We start from the raw sequence: 19041 nt of genomic DNA, 5'->3' as shown, positions 1-19041 counted from the left end.
CAGATACAAATCCACTCCTTTTCAAGTCTTGTACCTACCTACACCTTTAGCCACAACAGGCTATGAAAAAAATTAAACCATTAGACCGTTAAACCATTAGACATAGTTTCTCCTTGTTCACTGCATATGAGAAAACATTTTTTACAGGGTTCACAAACACACTTGGCAAGAAACACACAGCTCCGTGCCGCTTAAAAGAAAACAATAAAAATTAGACTGCAACTTGAAAGAGATAGAAAAGAGAGTTTCTCACCCCTCAAAACAAAACTGGAACTTTGGTTTAGAGGAACGGCTATGCCCATATACCCTCCTCGTCATCCTGTGTGCCAGACATTAGGAGATGCACAGAGGTGTTAGCGTTGGGAAGAAAGAGGAAAAGGTTAGTTACTTTGGTGCATATAAAATACAATTTTCTTGGCTGTTAAAAACATGATTTTTTTTTTTTAAATGTAAGCCAGCAAAAACAACTGAACAAGTTTGTGTTACATATACAAGAATGTGCACCTATAGCAACCAAAGAAACAAGAACAGTGACGTAAACATTTTTCCCACCCAGTTAAAACAGTGTGTAGGAAGTAGATTATAAGATTAAATATTAAAAGATTATCTATTTTTTAATTGCATGCAATTCAAACCAACATTGACAGCAGAAATAGATCAAACCTTATAAGTAAGCAAAGTAATTACTATAATCAAATTGTCTTACATTCTGTTAGGTTAAAAGATACAAAACTGCTGAAGAATCAAAAAATTTATCATTAGCGAAGTACACTTTTCTAACAAGCTATCAATTAAATCCAGCTTTTAAGCAATCCTTAAACACTGCACATTGCTGAATACTATTAGACAGTTTCCCTCCTTTTTTCCATTTTTGAACCATTAGAACTACTCATTTATTTAGAGTTTTCATGATAGATAACTTTAATGGCAAACACAAAAAAATCATAACATTTTCATGAATTTGTTTTTAAAAGGGATTATTTTACTGTAGATAGGCTGAAAGCAGAACGTCTTTCTTTACATTTATTATAAACTCGAAGTTACAAGGATCAAAATAAAAAACATGAACTAAACCAGGAGAGTGAAATGTTCTTCCCTGGATACGTTTACTGGACATTACGTTTTTTATTATGATTCTTTATCTATGCACACACAGATGTGCATGTGCATATCTATATCTATGTATAGTTCTACTGTGCCAAATTCTGATGCGATACTCAGCTTCTAGAACACTGAGGTGCACAACACAATGCTTTTCATTTAACTCGGCGTTTCAAAATCAAATAAAAGCTTATCATGTTAGATATCCTTAAAATTCACCCATTAATATTTTAGAAACATAAAAAAATTACATTCTATAGTTTCAAAACTTTGAAAGTTAGCTGGTGTAACATATTGCTGGCACTTAATTAAATCTAAAAACTAAATAAAATGAACAGTAATTAATTATGATTGAAATGGACAGGAATTTTAGCCTGAAAATATACACTGCCAGTATCACTACTGTTCCTAGTCCATTCTTGGAATAAAAAAGAGCTCCCAGATGTCTGTTTAACTGTTGTTTAACTGTTATTAAAAACCAGATGTTAAGATAGATTTCTTGCATGTTGCTGAATTAAGTAAAGAAATCTGACAGTCCACTATAAACTTAGCTATCATTTCACACAGAAGAAATGTGGGTACATTTTTTACCGTTAACTTGGAACCCGTCTTAGTTATAAGGTCTGCACCACTACACCACAGAGCAAAGACAGAGGAAGGCCTGAATGTTCTTCTTTATTTTTGAAACAAAGGGACAGATTCTGTAAAGCTTCCAGCGAGCTGGGTTCGCCTCACCGAAAATACGAGTCCTTCCCCTGCGTTCTACAGGAGCCACTTTTACTCAGGCCCACGCACACTAATTGCATCGACTTTGAAGCTGACAAGAGTTTTGCCAGAGTAAAGGTTGAAGAAAGACCGGAGGATTTCTTTTCCACTGAGCAGTTTGATCCTATTTCACTAACAGAACGCATTAGGTTAATCTTTGGTGATATCTTTAAAAACAGCAAAAATCAACAAAACAGGCAGCTCCGTACGTTTCCAAACCACCCCTCCTAACGACATACAGCTGGCTTGCTGTGCAGTGTTATAATTCTTCAAACAGGCAGACGTTCATTTTTACGTCAATTATTTGCGTGATCTCTTTTTGGCAGAATTCTAGAAGAGTTGAAAAATTAAATATTGTCAAATATTTTTAAAGAGTATTATGGGAAATTACAGACTATATAGGTTGACACTGATCCTGATATACAATAAGCAATAAATTAAAAGCTGCAGCTCAGTTAATGTCAATCAACATCGCTTTATTGAGTACCAGTCCTGTCAAAATAACTTTCTATCTTTTTCAATTACATCAAGACTCTTTTTGATAAGGTAATTGCTTTGAAATAATATGCTGAGATTTCTGTAAGGCATTTGATTATGTGCCACAAGACACAGTGGCAGCAAAATTAGCTCTATATAGAATGAATGTTGCTGGAGAAGGAAGGGACCTGCAGATATCTTTTCTCATCCCAAATTTGTTCTGTATTCCCATGATCTGAAAGAAAAGTCTGACAAAGACTGCTTGGAAAAGTGAACGTGTTTGGGATTAGCTGAACAAATGTTATCAGCCGCATACGCGTATGACTGAAGTCATGTATACAGTGTCGTCGTTGGAAAACGTAGAGGGCAAACTGAGGAGGCAGGGGACTGCATCTGAAATCGATGATATCGAAAAGGGCTTTACAGATCATGGTGGAAGTGAACACGTGATACAATGTTGAATTTACAAGGACAAATACCGGCAGAGAAATAAAAATCAAAAAGTTTGCTGTATCTCTATGCAGTAGCATAAGACCGTTAATAGAACTACGCATCTGGTGCTCATGTCATACTCTTGTGAATATTTAAAAGACTGTAACCAGATCAGGAAACAGCTACAAAATCATTGAAAAATAAACTTGGCAGTGAGAAACAAAAGAGACTCAACCTAACTGGTTACTCAGAAAATACTAAAAGATTGTTTGATCACGATTAACTAACACATACAGGAAAGGAGACAGCTCTTCTCTCTAGCAGAAAAAAGCTAGACAGAGATTTATAGGATGTAATTACACTGCAAATATGGTACATATTTTTCAACAGCGCATGAGTTCTGGATGACTTGAAGATTTTATATCAAGACTTAGACACTTTCTAAAAGATATGGCTAACCGTATTAAAAATAATTCAAAAAAATTACAGATTTAATGAAGACATTATTGATTGGTCAAGTCCAGATTATGATCATGGTCCACTTCACCTTCAACGTCTACAATTGATAAAAATCCTCTTCCATCTTTTTTCCTCACATCTGTTTTAGTGAGAATGTCTGCCATGATCTTAATCTGTACACAAAGACTTTATTACAGATTTTCCAATTTTAGTGATTAACAAGTTCATAAAAAATTAATTAAACACAGTGATCCGTTTGGACAGACAACGGAATAGAAAAAACAAACCCTCACTGGATTTTAAATTTTTAATACTAAGAGCAATCTCAAAACCAGTCTCAACATACTGTCTTGTTTTAAAAACCTGTATCTACATAGTATTTTGACTTCACTTATACCTACCCCAGAAAAGCTGTTCATATCTCATTTTCAACTCCACACACTAATTATTTATAGAAGATAAATAGACTTGCACTAACCTAAGCAGAGCTCACCCACTTAGCATCCCTATCAAAAAAGCCCGTTTCACAATTATGTGCTTTATTACCTAATATGTTATTGTATAGCTAATTATGTCATATATTGATGTTAGGTAACACACTGACCTAAAAATACTTGGTGCTTGATGATAGTTGAGGAGAAAAGTAAAATTCCTACAGGTATCAGAGAATGGCAACCCTCATTTTCCTTAAAAAAATAGGATTAAACCAAAGAACCATAATTTCATGATATGTGCTGTCACTTTTTAATTTAACAGAAGCCAGAACATGCAGATGCAAGATCTTAAAAGAATATTAAAAGAACTCATTGATCACTTACTATTCCCATTATGCAGATAGGTTGTTTTCAAGCCTGCACTAACTCCTTCCAGTGCATTGGATCAAAATTACAAGACTCAGCTATCCTTGTCACTCTGCTGCCTGTTACATTTTGAGGCGTGGATATTTAACGGTGTAAATCCTAACTCAGTGTGATAGGCTTTACAGATTCTTCTGTATGGATAGGAACAACTACCCAAAAGCACGGGATAAGAAGCACGTAAGAATCAGGCTTGTAGTTTTCATTGGTTTTATGAATAAACTGTTCCACCAAGAAGCTAAGGTTTGGTCCCTCAATGCAAACAGATAATGTAAGAGAATACAGAATTCTTCACTGATGTTCTGAGACAAATTAAGTTCATTACCTATTTCTGCGTTCTTGACGCACTGTGAGGCAAAATAAAAGCTGCAGTTATGCCTTATCATTTATTAATATTGGATCAGAGGCTTCCAGAAGTATGCTTAGTCTTTCATATCAGTGTGTATCCTACAGAATCATTAATCCATGGCTCTTTCAAACAATAAACGATAATCAAGCAATTTTTGATTAATGTTTGTGTACATTAACCGCTTTTTAAACTTGGATCTTTCATTGGTTTATAGGGTCAAGAATAGCAATTCAATGACAAAAACTGCAAAGCAAAATCTCAATTACAGACAAGCAAAAAAATTAAAGAAATACCATTTGAATTAATAAATTAGTATAAATGCTTAATTCTTATAAAATTATTATAAATTCAAAATATTTAAGAGATTGAATGCCTTGTATTTTTAGGACTGACATCCAAGTCTCTAATTTGGACATATATTTAGGTACAGTACAGTGGTATAATCTCAAGTACTATGAAAGCCTTTGTACATGGGCTATTTATAGATTATTAATTCGTTGATTTTATCTCATCCTTTTGCTAGTCCTTTCTTTTTTCTGTGCTGCTACTTATCATATTTGCTTAACTTCTTAAAAAGAAATATCTGGTGTTACTAAATATGAGTTACTGTCCTGATCCAACTGCCACAAAACCTAACGTTAAAACCTCAAAACTTGGCTTCCAAGTAGCAAGATGAGGAACTTAAAGAATAGTGCTTGGAAAACACTACACACAGATGGAGAAAGCTTGTATAAAGATGTCTTTATCTGAAAATACAAGTTGTGCAGGCACATTTCTCAGCCATTAATTCTTTAAGGTTCATCAGTTTCAGTAGTAAATTTGTGACGGCGGCCTTCAGATGAAAGGGGCTACATTACCCAGCAGGTCAGAAACAAAGGGTAACTTGAATCATGGTCTACATGACTAGGTATATCTAAAAAATTGTAATAATCAGATGCCAGAAATTAGACGCCTATTTGTAACCATTCTGCGTATAGCATACTCGTGATTATGGGTGAGTGTGAAATAGTTGCAAGAGGTTATATTTAGCAGTGTGTTGCAACAGCAACAGATCTATAGCCAATACAACTGGTACTGAGAATCGGCATCTGTAGAATACGCCTATCTTGGGGGTGTATTCTGGATTAATTTTGCTCTGTCTCCAAGACCGAATTCCCTTTAGCAATTTCACTATGTTGGGGGACCTGCTGGAATGCATCTTTCAGCTAAATTTAATCAGAGAGGGAGAGAATTCAGTGTGCCCGCTCCAACACCGCTTCTGGATATGAACCGTAGGGCAGTAAGTGGGAAAGATCAGGAGATTTGAGTCAAATCTGCACTCTTGATCAGAACTAAAACCCTAACGTAGATGCACGCAAAGACTGCAAAATTCTGCATTACTCTGAGGCCCGCTGGCGTATAAAATTTGGTTACCTGCAGCGAAGAATATAGAGAAACTGACTCAAAGCACAGAGAGCAAATACTTCCACAAAGCTGAAGCGCAGCGCACACCCCGTCACTTTTGTGGCATGAAAGTATCTTTATAAAATCCGTTCTTTAAATACAAATAAAAAATAAAAAAAATCGTAATCTCCTTTTAGACAAAAGCTTTTGCAACACAGGCAACATTAAAAACTTGATGAGTTAAGCTTTTCTGGCTCTCTTCCCACAATAGAAGACCCTTCCTGACAAGGCTCATCACATTTCCCTTTCATGTGCCGGCACGCTAAGAATTAATGTCTTAACTTGGGTTAAATAAATCTAGTGATAACTTGCTCATCTCTTGAACTAACTTTCTGATGATTGATTTACGCTACTCTCCTTATTATCTATGGCTACTAATGGGTCATTAAACATGTAACTACTGGCTCTGGACTGTGAAACTGTCCTACTTACAGCAAACAATTACATTGACAAATATTAATTTCCCCTTGTGACACAGAAATCTACCTGCTAAGTAATGACATTTCTTTCAAATCAAGAACCTAGCCTGAAATCAGAATCTTTCAGAGCTTAGAGAGACTTTTATCTGCTACTCAATTCCTAGGAGCAAACATAGCTGGGGACTGATCTCGCGAACTCTCCATGCACAGAGCAACTGACTACAGAAGAGTTTTGTGCATGAGTGATTTGAAGAACTGAGCCTGTAACTGGAAAGGGGAAAGAACTAACAGTGGATTCCTTTAAGGCTTTGGTGTGGAGAGTTTTAGAAGGTCTTTATTTTATGTTTCATTTGTATATTCAAAAAGTTGAATAAATCTTAAAGACTGCCTCAGCAATATGGATTTATGTCACAGGTCTATTTTCAAACCATCCACAACAGAAGGGGTCACAAGCAACCCTGCATCAGCCACTTATGAAAATGACCATAAACCCCATCTCACCATTTGTTCTATTCGTATATAGTTAGGTTAAAATCAAACATAAACACTGGTGATGGGGGTAAGCGGAAGGTTGTTTCTGACCACTTACTTTAAAACACCCAGACTAGCATTAACGTGAATAAGATGTTTCACCAGATACTCATGCATTCTAAAGCTTTATCACTAGATGAAGCGGAAACCCAATGCTTCTTACAAGAAGTGGTCCATGAAATCAGATTTGCAATGCAAAAATTTATGGTCCCCTTTGTAGTGAAAGCCTGTGACATGTTATCTCACTTAAGTAACCGGTGCCAGATATGCAACTTTTGTTATCAAGTTACTGTCTCCAGAAATGCATTTTTGGCTCTTTCAGCTGGTCTAAAGACCTATTTCAGACTATGATGGTGGCAGCTAATTTTTCTAGTAAGAAATATAAGATAAATGTAAACCTCTATATAAGTGTTTTATATTCTAACACACACATTCAGGGGAAGTGAGGGGGAGAGGTTTCTATAGCTAAACATGATCTCAAAAAATTCTTCCATATGTGGAAAAGACTGCAAAGCTAACATATAAATATAGATATATATAAATATACACACAGAGCAGTATGTATACATTTATATCACATTCATTAAACCTCAAAACATAAAATAAATTCATTTCTGTAAGCAAAGGAGAGGTATAAGTTTTCAATATACAAAATCCATCTCCTGAAGGTATCATAGACAGCAAAACCTATTTTCTACTTCTTACTTTTAATACAGCTCCAGTTTAGCTCAAATTACAAACTGAATATAATTAAAATGTATATGAAAAATTATCTGGCTACAATATAATTACAATTAAGAGGTAGGAATAACAAAAGCATTAACAAATATTATAAACCTCTATTGGCTCTTACTTAAATGAGAAACCTTGAGTAGAGCACAATGTTTGTAATTGTAAAACAGCAGTGTATCAAAATCAAGAACTAGAGTATCCCTGAAAGACAAAATCAACCTCAGAGCAGACTCTTCCAAATTTCAAGGCTCTTTCTTTTGTTCCATCGCAAGTACAATGTAATCTACGGTGAAATTTAGGTTTGAAACCAATTATAGTATCCTCAAAATCTGGGCAAGCCTCTGTGGAAGACTATTTCAGTTTTAGGGTAAAGTAGACAGAAATACCTAGACAGATGTCAGAGACAGGAAAAATTCTCTGTATCTACTGAAATAAGCATATCGTAACACTTACTGACTTTTGGGAAACGCTTAGACAGAAATTACATCCTCATTAGAAGAGGATATTTGCCACTCAGTAGCGTGCTTATAGTAAACAATACAAATAGGATTTTATTGCATTCAGTTCGACAAGTCTGAACAATGCGTGATATGAATCACAAGTTCTTTGTTCCGGAGGGAGAATATGTTGTAGCAAAGATGAAAAATTAGAGGAAATACTTAAAAATGTGAAAGTATTTATAAGACTAATTCACACTGCACTCCCGAGATCTCAAACACTAATTAATCCAGCACAATACTAGTTATTTACAGCAGATATGCCTGGGATTGTTTATCCTGAATGTACCGACAAGCAAACCTTGCCCTGCCCAAATTCCTAAATTAAATAAATCCATGTGACTCCAATGAGCTTAGTGCAGGCTCAGCACTGTGCTAATGCAATTGCGTGCTTCCTTGCAGCTTGAGGCACCAGCAGAACAAGTTCACATACATTTAGTGAACAGACAAGAGCAAGCTCACACCTGCCCAAATACAATGTGTAAACATAAAATAAAGAAACACAGAGAATATTAAACAAAATCTGGGTCAGGGAGGGCGCCAATAATTCCAATTTACTGCATTAAACAGCCATATCATATCACTTCTTTCATATACTAAAATGTCACTGGTGCTTTGGGTTTTCCCCTTATTTTTGTTTCTTCTTTCCTCAACAACTAAAAGACAAGGTTTTAATGTTGCAGAAAACTACCAAACATGATATTTCAGTCTTCCAGATACTAAACTTCTGCTGAAATTGAACTTTCTACTCACAGTCTAAAGAAATTTGAAGAATTTTACGCTTTTCAAATAACCAGGGTTAACTGAATAAGCTAAAATAATCTGTTTTGTTTTATGTTTATCCTCTCTTTAAGTTGTGTTGTTTGGTTTTGTGGTTTGTTTTTTGTTTTTTTTTTAGACAAATCCCAGGTTCAATATTCCTGAGGCCTATTCAGGAGTTTGAGGTTGGCAATTTTCCAGTATGGCCACAGAATGTAAGGCATTGTGCTAACAGCCAGGGCTGCCAAAATACACAAAGTAGCATGCACTCCTTTCCCCTAAAATTATATAGGGATCAATACAGTGATTTGCAGATCAGGATCCAGACACTAAAATAATAATCGTTGTTTGACTGTCCTGTGGCTCTGATTTCAAAGTCATCCACCTCAAACAAAATCCCATCTGACCTGTTCAGAGTTTTTCACATATCGTCTTTCAGCAGCTCCAAGGATATTTAGCAGTTCCAGCTGATGAACACAGACCTGTTGCCAAGACCAGTCACCACGTTACAAACCAATAAACACTTTTTTGAGAGCACATGGCCTTCTTCAAAAAGCTAGCTTTTAGTGGCACACTCCTACTTCGCAACAGTCAGATTGTTGTCAAGTTTCGTGCATCATTGCGTGTGATTTCTTTTCTCAAATGAATGACTTTACCAGCAGATTTAAAAAAATCTTTTTAAAATGACACATATTTAATACTAAGCTATCAGATAGTTCTTTAAAAGTTGACTTTCTGACTGGAGAGTGGCAGTAAGGGAAGCTTCATAGATACACACTGTCCCATCACTGTCCTAATAAGGAGGACTTTTCCTTTAGATACGAGGATAGTTCAGGAACCTTGAACTATCTTTCAGGCCTCTTTGCTGAGATTTCAGAGTAATGGAAAACTTGATGGTGAGTTTGTGACAAACTACTTCTAAACACCACCACCCTATAGAAGGGCCATCAGAAATGTTTTAAATAGGAAAAAAATCCCTATGCAGCCAGAGTGGATTCAAAGATGTAAAAGGACATGCTACATGCTTATGACACCACGTGACATTCCATCCTCAATGACAGCTTCTAAGAAGAGGGCCAACTTTTTGGAAAGCAGCCAGCTCCTACAGCTTTATGGCATGCCCTATGATATTCATATTTTCCTTAAAATCAGAGCCTTTTTTATGAGAATAACATCTCTCATCATAAAACAAAATTAACATATATTTGCAGCCTTGGTGACCATGGAGTAAAGCATTCAACTTTGATTCAACTACAGCTTGGGAATTCAGGAAACTCTTATGAGATGAGAAACACCTTACATTTTATGTCTTTAAAAATCTTCAGTACTATGGGAAGTAAGAAGATTTGATAGTTCTTATAATCATCAGGATTGGCAATAAAGTCCTAAAGTATGAGAATTCTTTGGATGTTATACCTTCAGTCTTCCACTGCGTGGATGCAGAATCATGTTCCTCCATATGCCCTTGCAAATAGCGTAACTTCCGACTAAGAATGCCATCAAACTAACTTAAGTATATCCTAGATGCATAACATATTATAGATTACCTACAGAACTTCTTTTAAGTCCCTTTTTAATGTAGAGATGCTGCTTTTAATTTAAATAATCAAGTACAGTTATTTACTATATAGTCCATAAGCAGCAACTTGAACCTAGGACCTTTCAACCACATAGCAAAGATCTCATGAACTTGAACAAGAAAGTCCTGAGTGATAGCAGAAGAACGCTATTTGTCATGTGGAGACTATCCTAGAGTTAGAGATCTGTCATATGTGCTAATAAGTTACGGACTGTTTCAGAGTCAGCAAGGAATGTACAATGCCCACAGAAATTACTAGTAAGTGCGTAGGGTGACTAGAGCCTGCAACTCGGAACAGGATACAAATATGGAGGGGCAGAAAGGCTTCTGAGATTAGAAAACCAAAGGGAATGAGATGTCTCAATTTGACCAGACTTGCGGTGAGCGAGACAGAATTCCCTGTTGGTTAGTAAATTACAGACCTGTTAGGATACTAAAAGTGCAAGAAAAAAAGGACAAAAGGACTGCAGTACAGTAAGGCAGCTGTGGCGGGGAACACAAATGTGCCGATTCCTATCAACTTTCACTAGTAACAGCAAGTGGCTTCAAGAGCACAGTCACTTGTGTGACACAAACAGGCACTTCCTTCAGAACATTTTCAATACAAGGAAGAAAAATGAAAGATGATGTGGGCAACTGAGGCCAAGAGAAAATGTTTTTAAGGAAAAATAGTAAGTATGTTGTGCTGGTTGTGGCTGGGGTAGAGTTAATTTTCTCCATAGTAGCTGGGATGGGGCTGTGGTTTGGATTTGTGACCAAAACAGCGTTGATCTCCCAGGGAGGTTTCCGTCACTGCTGAGCAGTGCTGGCACCGAGTCAAGGCCTTTGCTGCTCCTCACCCCCCACCAGCGAGGAGGCTGGGGGGCTCAAGGAGCTGGGAGGGGACACGGCTGGGACAGCTGACCCCAACTGCCCAAAGGGACATCCCACACCATATGGCGCCATGCTCCGTGTATAAAGCTGGGGAAGAAGGAGGAAGGGGGGAACGTTGGGAGCGATGGCGTTTGTCTTCCCAAGTCACCGTTACACGAGATGGAGCCCTGCTGTCCTGGAGATGGCTGAGCACCTGCCTGCCCGTGGGAAGGAGTGAAGGAATGCCTTGCTTTGCTTTGCTTGCGTGCGCGGCTTTTGCTTTCCCTATGAAACTGTCTTCATCTCAGCCCAGGAGTTTTCTCACTTTTACCCTTTCAATTCTCTCCCCTATCCCGCTGCGGGGGGAGAGAGCGAGCGGCTGGGGGGGCTGAGCTGCCGGCTGGGGTTAAACCACGACATATGTAGAGGTAAGAAATAAGAGAGGCAGGGAGCTGGACAGCAGGCTTTGTGATGAAGTCCACGCTATGGGGCAGGACAGCTTCTAAACCTGGAAGTTCAAATTTATTTAGCCATGAGGTTTTTTTTGTTCCAGATAGATCTTGGATGTAATGATCCAGATTAGATTACTGTAATGCACGCTACAAGGGGCTACATATTGCAACTCCTTGGAAACTGAAGCTAGTACAGAATGCTTATTAAGCTCATTTTCATGCTACGAGTATTACACCCGCACTCCAGGTTACACACTGACTGCCAAAATGTTTCCAGGTGGAATTTAAGAAAGATTGCCAACTCTGAAGCCAAAACTGAAGAGAATAAATTTAAGTTTTTAGTGCAAAGCTGCAAAATTATCTTTTTTCCAAGTTTTTTAAAGACTAGTAAAAATGGTTAATAATGCAATGTTATTGACATGGCAGCACTCAATCCCCAGAAATTTATTTATATCTAATAAAAATCAGATGCACCAACATAACTAGGGACCACATCACGACTCACTGTAACGTGACCATGTGTATGGGCAGAGGAGAGTTAGAATCTTGCTACTGCTTGTGAAGTTTTCTTACATCTTCCCCAGAGTTTAGGTCCAGACATACAGGGCAAAAAGGGTTGCCAACTTATACCTCTCCCTAAACAGGAGAGCAAAAAAAGAGGGGATGAAGGCAAGAAGTGGCTGGAAACTTGGCTTTGCTCCCTAGCAGCAGCCAAAAGACCTAACACATCCATTACATCTGAAAAAAGGTGCCCAACCAGTTCTTTCAGGAGAAGTCAGAGATCCTATCCTTTACTACGTCTAGAACTATGCTGCCACATGCTGCCCGTAGCAGGATATGATATCGAGTAACAGTTATAACAAAAACATGATCATTAAAACAAAATGTCAATACCTGAACCGAACAGCACCACGTAAAAAGTACGCGTAATTCAAGCAGGATGTGTGTGTAGTCTTCTTCCAAGAGACTGGTGGTACACCATTCTCTTTAAAGGGGGTATAGACTCACAGCAGCATATATAGTGTTTTACATCAGTAAGTGGGAATGTCTTATCCTTCCTTACAAATACGTACTCAAATGTACATGTACATACTTTTACAGCCATATATAATAACATACATGTATTTCTCTGTATAAATGTAGCATATTTCACAAATTAGAAAATTCAGTATTATTCATAGAAATGAGAAATGTTTCAAGATTAACACTGGACGTTCAACTATCTCTTTTTCTCCAGAATTTGTGACAAAACTTTCAAAAAAATCCTCCCTAGCATTCACTAAATTAAATGGCATTTATGTTACAATATGCACCACTATCTCGTCTCCTTACAAAATCAAAAATGCCCTCTGATGATTTGCAAGTTTATTATTTTCTCAGTTTATTCGGTGGTTTCAAACCACTAGCAGTACGTTGGATCATGGTCATCAAAAACCACATATCTAGAATTTATGTGTAATACACTATTGAATGGGAAATACGGTTTCTATGGCACATGGCAATCAGATTGTTGTACAAAAGAATGCTCTACGGAATGGTAAAACACACAACATAAAGTAAAAAAAAATAAAATGCATGATTGAAAACCGTAAGCTAAAGCAATGACTAGAGTTCACTCATGATTATCATTGTGCTGTTCTCAAAGATTATTTCAGCAAGGATTTTGCTATGGATCTCCTATTTGCTTGCTTTACAAGTAAACATTTGCTGAGCTAATCATTGTTCACAGCGTCCGTGGAATCGCAGGGGTGGCAGTACTTCAGGAGAACACCTACTCCAAGCCCAATGCACCAACACAAGATGAAATAAAACTACTATCATGTGCCACAGATACATATCTAACCTGTTCTTAAAAATCTCCAAGAAAGGAGCTTCCATTACATCTATATGAAAGAATGTCCACATTTTCTTTCCACTTACAGATTCATTAGACTCATAGTAAAAAAGTTTCCTTGTTTTAGTAACTAACCTAGCTATTCTTCGTAAAAATTAAATTTACCACTCCTACTCTTTCTCCAGTGGGCACTGGAATACAATTGATCATCGTCTTCTTTACAACAACATTTTATGTATTAGAAGACTTATGGCTCCCCTTTAGTACTTTCCAGACTAAACAAACCCAGTTCTTTAAGCCTTCCTCATAGGTCATGTTCTCTAAAACTCCTATCATTCTTGTTGCTCTCCTGTCCCTTTCTAATTTGTCTATCTTTCTTAAAGCATGGTGATCAAAACTGTATACAGCTTTTCAGATGAGGTCTCACCAGTGCTCGAAAGAACAGACTAATTGCTTCCTGCTTCTTTTCCAGTATTACATCCATCCCAGAATTAGATCCAACTTCATTGCAATGGCATTCCATTGTTGCCGTATATTACGTGCAATCCAGATTCCTTTTGCCATGCTATTGCCTCATCAGCTCATGTGACTTCTCCCTTGTAAATGGACTTGTCTTTACTGGATTTCAGATTACTTATTCTAGACTTTCTCTCCAGTTTATTGAGACTGGAGCAGCTTATTGAGTAGTTTAACTGCTCCTGCTATGCCTGCAGCTTCTTGCAGCTTGGTTCAGTATCAACAACATTCCTGTTTTTTTCTATTTTATCACCGAAATAATTTCTAGATTAAATTAAAATTAAATTAATTAATTAAATTATTTTCCAAACCAAACTAAATTAAAATAGTATTATTTACAGTTACAGCTTTTATTATTGTAATTCATTTTACATTACATGTTAATTACATTACAAATTAATGGATTTATTCGTATATTACAAATACATGGTGGGACAGTGTTAAAGGCCTTATGAATTCAAAGTATGTCACAGCTACCACTTTCTTCTTTAGCCACAAAGCCAGTTACCCTACCAAAGGAAATTAGATTGGCTTGACATAATTTGTCCTTGACAAATACAGGCAGACTAAATATAGGATGGGTATGCTATGTAACAGCCATCTAGACCTGCATTCTGTTTTAGAGAGTGGCCCAAAACTGTCACCTAGGAAAGAGTGCAAGAATAAAGTGAGTACACAGTGGTAAACAGTCTCATATCTTCAAGAATGTAACGTAAAAATAGTTTATCTGGCCTAGGATAGGAACCATCAGTTGATGTAAGGAAAAGAGGATAAGGGCGAAGCAAGTACGACGTGATCTGATATACGCTGAGGTGGACAGATACCTACCCTCACAGTCTGATACAGACGTCGAGCTACTGAGAATGAACAGTAACAAGACTACTGGCTTTCTATTGGTTCACTGATTAATAATTTATTCCATAACTTTCCAGGGCCTAAAATAAAGTTATTCATAAATCCCCATACGTTTTATTTGTAAAGATGAGAACCGTGTTTGCCTTCCTCGAGTTTTGCCTTCCTCGATCTCCTGTATCCAACATGAGAGTTGTTGAATATAATCATAAATAGTTCAGAGTAAAACTGAGAATACTAGTACTCGTAAATATCCGTAAAATAGCTAGTATTTTATGTGCTCTGTCTTTAATCAGGTACCCATTTCCATCGTTCATATCATTTCTTAAGTTTTTTAAGTTCTTGAAGGTGTTTTGATACAGACTTTCATGATGCTTCTTATCCGTTCTCTTCCCTGAATAACCTGTTATTGTGCATTGAAAAGCACCTTCTTCACTAAAGGCTGCTCTCTTACACCGCCTTGTCCCCCCAGTTTTCTTCACACGTTTCTTGAATTAGTGTTCTTGAAACCAGCGTCTGGGTTTCAGTAACACAGAGGTTGTCATTACTTGTTTTTTCACATCTCTTGCCTTCATTCTGTTTTTCTCATTCTATTCCTCACACAAAGCCAAAACCTTTTTTATTTCATGGTCATTTTCAGATAATTTTGCCTTCTTTTATAAACTCAGCCAACTTATCTGTGTTAATCAGAAACAGAACCAAAACCAAGACAGCAAGTCCTTAATACCCTTCTCCACTTTCCGAAAGAAAAAGTTGTTCTTAATATGTTCCAAGAACTCGAAGGATTCTGTGTTCTGTTGTTCAGGTTTTGCTTTTGGTTTTTTGGGGTTTTTTTTTTGGTTGGTATCCAAGAAATTGAGTTTTCTCATACTCACCAGTTCCTGTCTTTAGTACAACTCTATCGGTCATTCTAAGAAAAGCGTAATTTGCCTCTTTGTCTCCTATTCCCGATTAAGTAGTCTATCATACAACCCATTATAACTTCACCAATGTTTTTCCCTTTTATTTCTACCCAGACATTATGAACTTATAAACTAATTTAGTATCAAACAATGATTCTTCATATAAAAGCAATGTTTTATTTATAAATATACTTGCTTCTATAGACTCTTTTTCCTACTCCAGATAAATACGTATATCAATAACTTTCCCCCTTGTGCTACTGTGACTGAGTTCCTCCGAAAACTCCTACAGTTGTCAACTCTCACTCGTCGTAGTAGGCTGAAGAGGCATATAGTGAAAAGAAGTCTGTCTTAAAATTTGAAAGTCATCTTCAGGCCAGACTCCATCCACAGCTGACAAGCTCTCTGCTTACAAAGCATATTCACGTGCAACGGAACAGGGGCACCCAGTATCAGCTGGAAACACATGGCATGCTGGCAGCATGGCCTACGTATGTGTTTTAATTTCAAAATAGAAGTTTGCTTCCTGAAATTTCATTGACTACGGCTTAGCTTCTTTCCTTTGTATTTCTTGTGGTTTAGCATTTCATACACACACACACGCATGCATGGACACACCCACACTATTTTTTACCGTAACAAATTTTTAACAGTATCAGACCCAGACACCTCAGAAAACAATTATGAAAACATGTTCGCTGGCAGATGGGTATTTTAAAGATGAGATAAAGTTGTCACTAGAATCTGAAATACTGTTTTGGTGTGTGTATATACAAATATAATGTATATTTTATACAATTACGTAATGAATTAAAGAATTTATTATTTTCAATATAACCTTATAAGGATAACTAGCCATAACTTATGATTACTAATAGCTATAGCAATACTATAGCATTATTTTCAATATTATAACTATAAAATTAAAGCAGATACTTTATTTTTGGTGGATCTGGTCTTTAAGCTTTCCAGAAATAAAAGGTGCAGCGTTTTCTGTTGGAAATACCTGTTTCAAACACATCAAAACAATAAACTTTTCGGTCAAGGTGTCTGCTTCACCCAGTTGTCTACAAACCAGAAGTACTGAGCTTGCACACTGGACACTTAGCAAATCTTTGCCTGTTGCCAGCACCGTTATCTGAAAAACCACATTAAAGTATTCCAAAAGACAAAGTGTTGGAATGCCAATAAACCACAGAACATCAGGACCTCCTCATTCTAAACACACAGAGGGTAAATATTAATTTAAAACTATGTGACAGTAAACTGGTTTTAATAATTTTGTATTTTAATTTCCACTTACTTTCATATCATTAATATTCTAAAATATTATCAATAAAAGCAAGTGAGTTACATATTTACATTTTTTAAATTTGTTTATTTGTAAATAAATATTGACATTTACAAAATCAAAACAGCGTTGGGCGTATGGATGTTTTCTCACCCTGGGTGGAGAAGAAAAGGCTCAATGCTAGCATGCTTAATTAACGTACTCTAGAAGACCATGTTATCAGGACAGTTATTTGCCCTTTCTGAAACACAGGACTCTAAGAAGAATAATATTCTAAGAATAACAACACTGAATTACTAAGCATTTTTTAAATAAAACAGCTCTGGAATTTGGTTTCTTTTGCCTAGTTAAAATGCATGACTTGATTTTAAGCTATACCTGCTATTTGAAAGCTTCAACAGAAAGATACTTTCAAATACAGTTTAGAACCATTGGTTTACAAGTTGCCAAAGGGAACTGCTGCACAGGTTTTTCAATACTAATGATAAATCCATTTACTTTAAATAAACAAAAAATTATTCCAAAACCTGCATACTTCTGAAATCACTAGTAATCACTTAGTAGGAGACTTTTCACTGATTTTCCACTGAAAAAGTTGACTTATGAAATGCTGAAAATTGCTGCAAAACTTCTAAAGAAAGATAAGGAAGAAAAATATGACACCAGCCAAAAAGACAAAACGTTTGAATTGTTTCAGGGACGGAAATAAATACCAGAGCTATTAGTTGCAGTTCAAAGCACACATCACTTGCTTATTATTTCTTTGGAATATTTATTTTATCTTGAAATACCAAAATAGTAAAATTATAAAACTGAAAGCGAAAAAAGAGGTGACTAACCTGATCTGGAGAGGGTCTGTGGTTGGAGTGTTGTGGCCTCCCAGGAGATCGATGATGGTGGTGGTGATGATGGTGGTGGTAGTGGTGATGGTCATCATCGTAGTTATCTGCCATCAGTTTCATTCTGTTTTGTGTCTAAGATGTAAAGTGAGACAATTCTGTTACGTGCTGGAATATATCACTCTAAGAGAGTGTTAGGAAGATCTTCGCTCTTTCTTAGCTCTCTCTTTTTTTTTTTTCAGGGGGGGGCCCTGTAAGGATCTAACAATAGAAGTCCGGACTGCTGTCTCACAAAGAAAAGGAAACAGAAATAGAAAAAGATAATGAAGTATGGGAACACATCTTCTGTCTCAGTTTTCACACGAGTAGAATTGCACAAAGAAGTCAGAAAAGGATACAGTCAAGGATGTTGTGTTTGAAGGGTGTCAACAAAGACATTCACCTTTTCTAAATGTACTATTTTAGATCAGTTTCCTATTTTTTCCAGTCTATTATTATGTCTTGCCAATTAACTTGTAAAGTCTCACTGAAAGGAATAGTAAGTGTACTTCAAATATTTACAGTTAGCTACTGAGGCATGTCAACAACAATAATGAATAGTTATGCCAAAAGCTCTATTTTGGCTTAATTATTTTAATTGTACACCAGGATCACCCTGCTGAGCAGTAAGTTAAAAGAATCTGAAAACCAACTGATACAGACCCAGGCACTTAGAGAAATACGTGATTATGGAACTTGACACATGTTACTGAATGAAAGTAAGTCTTAGATACAGATCTTGAAAAAAAGATCAACACTTCAGCTACTGCCATGTACAGATAATGAAATCTATGTCACCATGAGATAACGAGATACATTGCTGCTCTTTATCTCCGTTACAATTATTCCATACCATGAAATACATAGACTGGAATAATTCAAACCTTGCTCATAATACCAAAAATATCTTACTACCAATCGCCCAATACCAGTGGATACAGTACTTATTTTTTCTGTTAGTAGGACTGAAGGCTGCCTCAGGCAAACTTGTTAACCTGTAATCAAGTTTTACTTATTTTTGCACTAACAAAACCCAGAAGAAAATGCTGTCAGCTCTCAAAGAC

General features: G+C 36.6%; 1 protein-coding gene across 9 annotated transcripts in view; it reads right to left on the bottom strand.

Annotated features, from left to right (window-relative positions):
• ERC2 (ELKS/RAB6-interacting/CAST family member 2) overlaps positions 1-19041 on the bottom strand; it is a 532276-nt gene that overhangs the window by 123234 nt on the left and 390001 nt on the right. For 7 of the 9 annotated variants that reach the window (XR_012044651.1, XR_012044655.1, XR_012044654.1 and 4 more), the window contains one exon: positions 17939-18073. Coding sequence is in view for 3 of the 9 variants with exons in the window: in XM_072876309.1 (XP_072732410.1) it covers positions 17939-18073 (135 nt within the window). In the remaining 6 variants the exon portion in view is untranslated. Of the gene's footprint in view, positions 1-259; positions 320-17938; positions 18074-19041 lie in introns of those variants that run through there. The other 2 variants (XM_072876310.1, XM_072876311.1) reach the window with 2 other exon arrangements.

This window comes from Ciconia boyciana, chromosome 11 (genome assembly GCF_034638445.1).
Source record: "Ciconia boyciana chromosome 11, ASM3463844v1, whole genome shotgun sequence".
NCBI lineage: Eukaryota > Metazoa > Chordata > Aves > Ciconiiformes > Ciconiidae > Ciconia > Ciconia boyciana.
Note: the sequence above shows the minus strand (reverse complement) of the source record. Positions and strands in the feature narration are given on the sequence as shown.